The 10,905-nt window shown below is 43.1% G+C and overlaps 1 protein-coding gene across 10 annotated transcripts in view; it reads left to right on the plus strand.

Moving 5' to 3' along the window:
- The window catches only part of LOC138622328 (seizure 6-like protein), a 55,326-nt gene extending 45,048 nt beyond the window's left edge, over positions 1-10,278 (plus strand). The window contains exons 11-17 of one of the 10 annotated variants that reach the window (XM_069701050.1): positions 2,300-2,494; positions 3,617-3,808; positions 4,501-4,695; positions 5,718-5,789; positions 7,439-7,619; positions 8,619-8,724; positions 8,831-10,278. In XM_069701050.1, the coding sequence (XP_069557151.1) occupies positions 2,300-2,494; positions 3,617-3,808; positions 4,501-4,695; positions 5,718-5,789; positions 7,439-7,619; positions 8,619-8,724; positions 8,831-8,860 (971 nt within the window). In that variant the 3' untranslated portion in view covers positions 8,861-10,278. Of the gene's footprint in view, positions 1-2,299; positions 2,495-3,616; positions 3,809-4,500; positions 4,696-5,717; positions 6,127-7,143; positions 7,180-7,438; positions 7,620-8,618; positions 8,725-8,827 lie in introns of those variants that run through there. The other 9 variants (XM_069701049.1, XM_069701051.1, XM_069701052.1 and 6 more) reach the window with 9 other exon arrangements.
- Positions 10,279-10,905: the final 627 nt, after the last annotated feature.

Raw genomic sequence — 10,905 nt, forward strand, 5'->3', positions numbered from 1 at the left:
CCCCCCTCCTTCAGTCTTTATGTGGACATTGCGCTCTTGTTTCTTCACGGGCTTTTTTTTTTTTTTTTTTCCATTTTTTAAAGCGATTCCCCCCCCCCTCCCCCGACAACAAGATCCCATTTCACCAACTCACCAAAATCCAAACAACGTTGCCCAGATTTTATGGGACTTGAATTATGCTAAAGCTAAGCTAAATGTTTTACGTTGACGTGACTCATTGCTTCCAATAAGACTGAAATGCTTCAGCAGCTGTTGGCTGAATGGGCTTTCACATTCATTATCCCCAATAATTTACATTCACATTCATTATCCCCAGAGGGGGAATCGTATCGACTTTATTGGTGATCTTTATTTTTTTTTTTTCCCCCCCGTAGCTGTGGTGATGTGGAAGCTGGTGTCGATGTCTATGGTCCCAATGGATTAGCTGTCATGGCTCCGGTGATCCGATTTCCATCCGGTTTCATTTATTTTGTCAGAAATGATTTAAGGTTCATGGTCAAACATCTGCAACGTCTATGAACGGCCGTCCAGTCTGACATTTCAGCTGTGACCATCTTGGTTTTTTTGGGGGGGGGGTTTTTTGGAGCAGGAAGTGACCATATTTGGACGAGCTCGGGGAGGAGCTGGCGGTGGATCCGACTCGATCTGATTGGAAACCCGACGATACTGCGTCCCGCCCACCGATAGCTGTGACCTGACTGCGCCACAGGCCTGTCAATCAAACAGGCACGCCCCCCCACCCCACCCCCCAAAAAAAAAAAAAAAACACGTCTATTAGAAAACTAATAAGAAGGAGTGACTTTAGCGAACGATAACTGGTGAAGACATTTTATTGACTTAATGTGAGAAGTTGAATGGGAGTCTATGGAGCCAGAGGTTTTTTTTGGAGCCAACCTCTGGTGGCACTCGGTGGTATTGCAGCTGAAGTTCACTTCTGCATCGGCCTCATTTTTCTGACCCGGAAGCGACGAAAACTTTTATTATGCGATCTGTGAACATGACCTGATAAATACTAGCACGTAAGCACTGATGTCCGATGGCCCCCGGAGGATGAACTCCAGTAACCATGGCGACCCTCCTCGTGCTGCCTGCTCAGTCGTGTAAAATACAGCCGTGTCTGCCGGACGGATGGATCCGACCTGGACGTTTAATCTCAAAGCGCCGTCGTGCTTCGTTACGGACGACAGGAAGTAGTGTAGCTGTGGATGTTTTGTCTTGTTAACAGCAGATCGATGTGCAGAGCAGGGTTTTTTTTTTCTTCTGTCCGGGCGGCGGACTTGATTAAATTTGACTCGTTGCTCTAAATCCTGAAGCTCCATTGATTTTTAAGAGTGAGGAGATAACACGGCAGCCGCACTTTTTTTTTTTTTTTTTTTTTTTTTAACGCTGATAAGTCCAAGAGTTCGATTCTTGATTCTTGATTTTTGTTTTGCTCTGAGCCTCCTGCTGCTTCTCGGCCCGTGTGTGTGTGTCTTCGGGGTTTTGCTGGTGTGTGCGTGTGTGTGTGTGTGTGTGAGTGTGAGTGTGTGTGCGTGCGTGTGTGTGTGTGAGTGTGAGTGTGTGAGGTCTGTAGCCTGATCAATACTTTAATATGACGTAGCCTGTACACACACGGGTTCATTACTTGTGTAAATTCGCTGAGGATCTTTCTCATCCTGTCACCATGGTTACCACCACCATTGATCGTCTGCACACTCCGACCAAGCAACGACCTACGGGGGGCTGAAACGGGCCTCGTGGTGCAGTCAGGTTTACGCGATAGGTGGGCGGGGCTTAGAGTCCTCGGGGTTACCAATCAGGTTGAGTCAGATCCACCACTAGCTCCTCCCCCCACCAGCTCGTCCAAATATGGTCACTTCTGGCTCCAAATTAGCAACACAAAATGCCGAACTTGCTGCTTCACTTCTCACCTGTCAAAAGTTATTCGTCGTTGCTTTCTTTAAAAAAAAATTAATTAAAACCTCCAAAAGCAGCACACAAAAAAAAATCGGCCACTTTTCTGTATTTCAGCTGATTTCCGTCTTCAACCAGACTGGAAATGACACTTAAATTCAGATTAATTTGTCAACTCAAAAAAACAAGACAGTTTGTACTCGTTTTAATTCAGGACGGAGGTTTCAGTGGGAGTCGGAATTAAAAACGAACAAAGCGGACGAGGACATCTGAAGACGGTCCAACACGGATGAAGCCCGTCGGTGTTCCCGCCTGCGGAGATCGGCGCCAGCATCGTGTCACCGTCAGCTCGTCGTGCCGTTCGTCAACCTTTTTTTTTTTAAATTTATTTTCTTCCTTTTCCCAGAGGTGTCCCGAAACGACTCGTGTCCAGACCTGCCCGAGATCCAGAACGGCTGGAAGACCACGTCCCACGTGGCGCTGGTGCGAGGGGCCCGGATCACGTACCAGTGCGACCCCGGCTACGACCTGGTGGGACGGGAGACCCTCACCTGTCAGCTGGACCTCTCCTGGAGCTCCCAGCCGCCCTTCTGTGAAAAGAGTCAGTTCTTCTCTGATTTATAACTTCTGTCTGTATTTTCCAGAACCACTTCTTATCTGTGTCCAGCTTTAATTCACTACATTAAAGTTTTCATGGTCCCCGCAGATTTAATTTTAATAGCTGATGACCCGACCTTTCCAGTCCAGATTAGCACTCGACCAGACACTTAATTACGAACTATCTCAGAAACTAAAGTTGGTTTCTTTTTCGAGTTAGAAAAAGCCAGCAAAGAGAAACTTTAATAAAATACAAAATACATAAAGACATAAACAGAATAAACTGCAACATAAGACACAAATATATCCAATTAAAACCAACAATATAATAAATGCAACTGAATTAAAAAGTGAAAGAAATGTTGGTTCTGTATTTGGGATAAAAAAAATTTTTAAAAAAGAGTTAAAATATTACAATTAGTGATATAATTTACATAACTTTTCAGATCCTTGACTTCATCCTCTGAGCAGTTTCTGTAAGCCTTTTTTCGGACACCTTTTAAATGAGAAATAGGCTAATTAAAGGTTATAAAGTCTATTTAAGGATCAGATTTCTTTTGCGTTGGGGGTATATAATTAGTTTGATGGAGTGTCATTAATTTGAAAACACAACACTGTATATTTGTTTTATTACGTAATTCTTTATCGTCGTCGTTTCTAGCTATGAAAATGACTGTAATTGTCCCGACCTTCTAACCTGCTGGCGGGTTGTGGAGTTCAGGGGGTTAAAAAAAAAAAGAAGTGTAGTTTTGGAAGTAAAATTCCTGCAGCGAAGATGTAAAATGAGTACAAATACGTATTTTAAAGTCAAATAAGCTGGTATACGGAGTGACGTCCGGCAGCGTTTTATTACACGTTCTCATCATCAAAACACAAAACAGCGAAGCAGCATGATGAATTATTATCAAAGTAAGTAATTACATGTTTAATGCTTTAAAAAAAAAAAAAAAAAAGTCAACTTGCAAGTTCCTCGCTTAAAACTAATAACATCGCAACTTTTGAGAAAGTCCGCCGCAACATCCCCAAAAATATTTGTTCGCTACGATCACCAAAAAAAAAAAAAAAGAGACAAACCTCTGTGTATAAAATGCTAACTCTCCGTCCGTGTGTCGCGTTTGTCTCTCAGTCATGTACTGCTCCGACCCCGGCCACGTGGAGCACTCCACCAGGTCCCTGTCGGACCCCAAACTCCTGGTGGGGACCACCATCCAGTACAGCTGCAACGCCGGCTTCATCCTGCAGGGCGGCGCCACCATCACCTGCTACGGCCGCGAGCCGGGGACGCCGGTGTGGACGTCTCGCCTCCCTCACTGCGTGTGTGAGTGTCTTGTTTTATTTTGTTTTTTATGAGCCGCGAGTTAATTCATCAGAGTCGTGGGCTTTTTTTTTTTTTTTATTCTTTTTTTTTTTTTTTTTTTTTTATATACCGGTAACGCGGTGATTTTTCAGCAGCAGCCCGTCATCGGGACAGACAGCAGCTAACTGAAGATGAGAGCCTCTCCTCCTCCCCCTCCCGCCCCCCGTTGCCGTGAGATCTTACATGAGTGGGTTTGTGTGATTTCTTGGCGCGCTCCCTTTAACACAGATCACAGCGTGCCAGAGACGGCGCTTCATCTCGCGCATTTCATCTCTCTCCACTGACGAAATGCGCGCGCGCGTGTGTGTGTGTGTGTGTGTGTGTGTGTGTGTGTGTGTGTGTGTGTGTGTGTGTGTGTGTGTGTGTGTGTGTGCGTGTGTTTTCAGGGTTATTAATGTCTGTGTGAAGTTGTTTGATATGTAAATGAGAATGCTAATGCGGTGTACCAATCAGCCCTCAGCCACCTGCAGGAGGGGGTGGAGATTATCCGTGAGTCATGTCACCTCAGCCGGAGCCTGTCAGATCTGTCAGTCGAGCTGTGACGCGGAAAAAAAAAAGAAAAAAAGAAGCTCCGATTTGTTCTGAGGAAACTCGACCTTCTTCTCCCTCCCCCCCCATTTCCCCCCCCCCCCCCCCTCCCCCCACCCGCGCAGCCGAGGAGTCGGTTTCCTGCGAGAACCCCGGTCTCCCTGACAACGGCTACCAGATCCTGTCCAAGAGGCTCTACCTGCCCGGCGAGTCCCTCACCTTCGTCTGTTACCAAGGTTACGAGCTCATCGGGGAGGTCGCCATCAAGTGCATCCTCGGAAACCCGTCGTTCTGGAGCGGCCCGCTGCCTCTCTGCAGGGGTGAGACTTCTGCAGGATTGCTTTATTTTTTATTTTTTTATGTTTTTACTGTGCGGCGCTGTGCAAAAGTTTTAAGGCATTTTAGATTCTCATCCACCAAAATAAAAAAAAAAACACCCGTCAGGAAGGCATCTCCAATTCATCCTCGAGTCCAAACATCCAGATGGAGGTTATGTAGAACACGAGGGGTCCTGCCAGCAGATGGATTCAGGCTGCATCGCATGGGTCTGGTTCAGACTGCCAGCCAGCATCTGCTTCTCGTCGTATCCAGATTGTATCTGAAGGATTTCTAAAGTTTTCTGGACAGTAAAAAAAAAAACCAAAAAAAACAACATGAAAATCAGACCTAAACCACATTCGGAGGTTTGAAATGTAATTCCAGTCAGATTTCTACAGCTGCGTCTCAGCTCTGGATCTCATTTTAACGTACTTAGGGGACCTGCTGGTTAGATTTGTTCTTCTTATTGCTGTGTCTGGTTCTTAATAACGTTACAATACCGTTTATATCAGTTTTCTTTTTAAGTGTAATTGGGGCTCACGTCTGTGACGTCAACAGCTCCGGATGCCGTGTTGGCTTTTAGCACTTTTTTGTTTTGTTTTGTTTTGGCCACCGTTAGAAGTGTGACTCGTGTACATATTTCACCTTCCCACCTTGTACATTTATGGTTTCGAGTCACAGCCTCTTCTGAATTTGTCGTTAATGAGTCAAAACTGCATGTTTTATCAAAAATAACTACAATTTCTGCCAGTCGTCAGCACTTATTTAATTTGTTTCATTCGTCCTTACGGTTGCGAAGGAGAGAGGGCGTGCTGGGAAATGAGGCTGGACCTTGAGGGAAACGGATCCGATTCACCTGCGGGCTCGGTGCTGCTCGCGCCGAACTTTGACCTCGTCATTTTAACCTCACTTTGAAAGAATCCTCATTTCACTTCGAGCTCTGCCTGGAAACTTTTGCACAGTCTGCTGTCTGTGGAATGAAATGCTCCCTTCTTCTCTCTCCCTTTTGAATTTATGCATGCAGTGTCGTTCACAGACTTGTTAGCCCCCTGCTTGTTTATGCAGACGGATCGAGCCCCCGTGCATGCAGCTGACGGTTAGTTGAACCCGAACTCCCCACCCCCACCCCCGCCCTCTTTGGAAAAATCCCCCCCCCTCACCCCACCCCCCTCCAGCTCAGCGGGTCAGCTCTACGTTCAGGTGTTAAAACACTCAAGATTCAACTGGGACGCAAATGGCAACATTGAAGGACCTCCTCAATATTTTGTGCCATAATAAAGTTTTTTTGATATATTTGTAGTCGGATTAGTATTACGCTGTTCCATACTAGATATATATATCTTTTTTTTTTTTAAATACTAGATATCTTCATTAGGTGCTTTTTTTTTTTTTTATAAATATAAATCATTTATAAAACAAATGAACTTTTTTTTAGAAATGTTCTTGTTACTGTTTACGTGACAATTCGTTTTTTTTGTTTTGTTCCCAGAATATTTTGTAGTTAAAAACATTCAAAATCTCACAACAAAACATTTGTTTGTTTTCACTATCGGTATAAATAAAAACATTCTGGGAACCTTAAAGGAAACTGGCGACTGAAAACATTTTAAGATTATTAAACACGAAATTATTTGAAATGTTTTTAGAAAAATAATATTTTGGGAACCAAAGAAAACCTTCCAACTTCGACACTCGTAGAACATTGCATCATAAAATTCTCCAAACGTTTGTCGAACAAACAAAAAATGTAGAGCTCAAAGTTAAGTCTCGCCTTGGTTGCGTTATCTTCGATACCAAATTTACATGTGATACAAAATTTAAACACAAACAGCCGATTTAAGAGACATTATCTTTCCTGGAAGTGTGAATTTAACATGCATAAACCATAAACGTCTCAAACTGACCAGTTAAATGATTACTGAGTTGTTCTGTAAAGAAACACCTCATTTATTAGATTATTACATGTTTTATTTCTTCATTGAAAAAATACTTTTGGAAATTACAAATCCTGAAAAAGTGGCCAGCCAAACTGGAGCAACAGCTTTCATAGTTTTGCTTAAAAAAAAAAAAAAAAAACACCATTAATAATAAGTTATAAAGTTGTTATCATTCATATGAATTGATTAAAAACATGAAATTCTACATAAATTCTACAAATAAATAGTATTTTACGACTGATCCCATGTTTTTTGGTCAGTCCTGTCACATTTACATAAAAATAAAAAATAAAATGATTTCTATTTATTCAGTATATATATATATATATACATATATATATATATATAATTTTATTTTTTTTAAATTAGCGAGCTCGATAATGATGTTGACAGAAAGGAGAGTGAAGATGAGCGAACATTTAATCCAGAAGATCCCTGTCGTGGCCAGAAGTTCCACAGGAAAGTGTGATGTTAATGTTCATGTCCACTGACTGACAGAATGATGTCTTGCAGCCAACCATGACTGCTTTGGCAACCATGCTTTGGAAGGTGAGTCCGTGTGTGTCCGTCGGTGCGACCGCACAGTTCGACAAAAATAAAAACCCTCAAACAATCCATCACCCGGAATAATCAGTTAAAAAAAAAAAAAAAAAAAAACCCCGCTTCACGTGTGTGTGTGTGTGTGTGTGCGCGTGCGTGTGCGTGCGCGTCTGCCCTGCCCGCATCTGCAAAACATCTGCCTGCCGAGCTCATCCCCACCGTGTGCATCCGTCCCTCCAGCTGTGTTTGTCCATCTGATTACCCGCAGCGTCCACCTCCACTCAGACTCTCAACGATTTTCTTTGTCCTCCGGACGTCGCGTGCTGTCTGCCAGTCTCCGAGCTGCCGACCGTCTCCTCTCTGGACGGCGGGAGCGTCGCGCTGGCCATCTTCATCCTCGTCCTGCTGCTGTCGGTGCTGCTCGGGGGGGCGTACGTCTACGTCACGCGGTGAGACGCTGCGCCTTTCGGTGATTCGCACTTTACGCGAACTGGATGGAAGCCAACGTTAGACTGGATTTTTGTTTTGTTTTTGTTTTTGTTTTTAAATAAGATTAAAATAAGTGCATGATGACATACTTTTCTGGTCTACATCTATATTTACAATTATAGATTTTTTTTTTTTTTTTTTAATGCTAAACAACAGCGGGTCATCACGAATGGCAATTTATAGGCTCAAAAAGTTTACATTTTTCATTATTAGTAGCGCCCTTACAATTTCTGCAATTGGTTTGATCAAAACATAATTTTTTTTTTTTTTTTTTTATTTTTTTAAAATCAAACATGATGATGCAATTCGCCAATTTTTCGATCATTTTTATTGCGGTAAAATTGCAGGAATGAGCAAAAATTTCTAAGTCAGGGAAAAAGGTTTTTGTAAATGAAGTGAGTTTTTTTTTTTACATTATGCCGTAATAGTTTTCAGCAGAACTTCCATTCACGAACGTTTAGACGTAAAAATTGCAGGAATTTTTGTCAAAATTGCAAACCGCCAAGAATAGTGCGGAGATGATCTGAATTTGCTTTAAATTATTGTGATCGGAAGATTGCGATTTCCTGCAGGGACTGAAGAATATTTGCTCAGTTTCTTCGCGAAATAAGAAACTGTAAATACAATGTGATGCGCATGTTTTGTTTTTTTTCTACTATTGAAAATCTGTAATTTCCAGCTTCCTCACGATAAGAAATGGAGTCGTGAATTAAAAAAACGGATACAAAATCTTTATCTCGCGGCTTTGTGATAGAAACAGCTTTTGAAAAGGAATATTTCTCATTAAATAACCTTAAAAGTCAAGAGGTGGTTATTTTTCAGAAGATCGGAGGCAGAATATTTTTCTGTTTTAAGAGAACAGCTTCTGAAAGTCGAATCTCTGAACTGTCTTAACGCCTTGTTGTTGTTGTTGTTGTTTTTTGTGGTTTTTTTTTTTTTACTGTTTTTGTGTCCGTTAGGTGCCGATATCACTCCAACCTCCGGCTGCCTCTGATCTACCCCCACCCGTACCGACAGATCACCGTGGAGACCGAGTTTGACAACCCGCTCTACGAGACAGGGGGAGTGAGTGTTCCCGTCATTTTAAACCTCTGAGGCGCTCCGTCGAACAGCCGACTGTCCGTGTCTTCGATGTCCTTATCTAACGCCGCCTCTCTGTCGCTTCCAGCAGGACACTCGTGAATACGAAGTATCGATATGAGGAGCCTCTCGACAAAAGAAAACAAAACAAAAAAAAAAGGAGAAAAGAAACATTTCTGAACCGTGACCGAGATCGACCGTCCCGTCCCGTCCTCGCTCTTCATCCTCCCCCCTCCCTCCTTTCTCCGCCCAGGAGGAGGCCGTGTAAATACGAAATAATGATGTCCAGCCCCCTTCTGCCATGAGATGCAGCGACCCGTCCTGTTCCCTCCTCCTTCTGACGGGACGGGAAACGGGAAGAGGAGATGGAGGACGGAGACCCAAAGACCGCTTGAGGAACAATGAGGAGATGTTGAAATGGGACAAAACAAAACAAACAAAAAAAAGACGTTAAGGGGGGGGGAGAAGGGGGCGTAGTCGGGGACGCGACGCAGTCGGAGGCAATCGAAGCACCTCTTTCCTATTTTTTTTTTTTTTTTCTCGATTGTTAAGAAGTTATGATCCTTAAGATCCTCGTGAAATCAAAAGCCCAGTTTTGATACAACTTCTGGTCTGATTTATTTTCTGTCACTGTGTAGGACTTTGTAATTACCTCCGCAGAGTATTACTGCAGTCGTTGTTATTGTTTGCGGCGGCCAATTCAACACTGGATTCAAACAGCCTTCACACACGCACGCACGCACGCACACACACACACACACACACACACACACACACACACACACACACGGATTCACAGGAGACAACGCAGCATGAAATTCAGCATAGTTTTATTAGATTTGTTACGAATTTAGAGCAAATTTTAACCAAGTTTCCAGCGATCTCTACAGTGAAGCACAGCGGCGGTAGCGTCATCATCATCGTCATCATCATCATCATCATCACCGCCTGCAAATACCATCCAGAAGACCTGCTGAAGATCCGCTTAGCTCTCCAGTTGGTGCCATGAAATCATCGCAGAAGGAGTCAGGAGTTGTTGTTTTTTTCATTGTAGTTGTTGAGTATGACTGAATAAGTGTTTTTTTTTCAACACACGAGATGACACCGAGTCGTGACAGCGGACACGTTTGTTTCACGCGAGGAAGGTCGTGGTCTTGCAGGAAAATGCATTTTGGGCATTTTTTTTTTTTTTTTTTTTTTTTAAATTGCAATACCACAACCGGCCGGCGGTGGCAAACTGCCAGCAAAGCAGAGCATCCAGCTCCACTGATATGGCCCGTGGTCTGAACACGTTACCGTGGTAACCACAGGACTGAAATCTTAAGGATTACAACTCGGTGCCAAAATATCAGACAGCGTGTCGGAGGTGGATTTAAAAAAATATTGTTTTCTTGACATCCACACTAAATGAGTCGACCTCTCCCGACACAAACAGGAAGTAAATATTCCTTTTTATTTCCCGCCCGGTCCGTCAGGATGACGTCTGTCTCCCATCCCCGACTCCCTCCTTGCGTGCGGTCACCTTCAAGGCTTTTTTTTTTTTTTTTTTTACTCTGAACCGGTCCACCTCTGGCTTTTAGCCGTAGTTCGATGGGATTTTTAAAAAAATCTGCATCTCCGGGGCCGGTGCAGTACTGTTGTCTTATCCCTCCCACATGTAGTTAGATCGATGGACTGTCGTACATGGGCCCCGGAGGGCCCCCCAGGCGAGGACCGGCTCACGACTAAAGAGTAAAAAAAAAAAGGAAAAAAGGATGCAGACGATGCGGCGGTTGCGATGTGAATAGCGTAGCTGTAGTTAACGGATCGTTGTTCGAGCTCAATCAACCCACCAGATGATGTATTTATTTTGACGTGCTGTACATGTGATGTTTTATGCAGATTGATAAATGTACATTTTCATTATGAGAAAAGACAAATGTTAACAGTTTCCCTAAAGAAATGGTAAAACTTGAATAAAAAAAAAAAAAAAAAAAGGACAAAGATTCTTTCTAAACGCTGACGTCTTCTGCTGAATTTCTTTTGTGTCCGAATTTTTTGGTGAACGCTTCTTTCCAAAGTCCGACCACGCAATGCGTTTTATGCTCTAAAAGGTGTTCGACTACATTTTTTTTCATTTTTTCTGCTTCTTGAACGTCTCTTAATTACTTTAAGGATGGCTGAATT

This window comes from Brachyistius frenatus, unplaced genomic scaffold (genome assembly GCF_029030835.1).
Source record: "Brachyistius frenatus isolate BFR_SWC_R1_liver_20210118 unplaced genomic scaffold, ASM2903083v1 Contig_35, whole genome shotgun sequence".
Taxonomy (NCBI): Eukaryota; Metazoa; Chordata; class Actinopteri; family Embiotocidae; genus Brachyistius; species Brachyistius frenatus.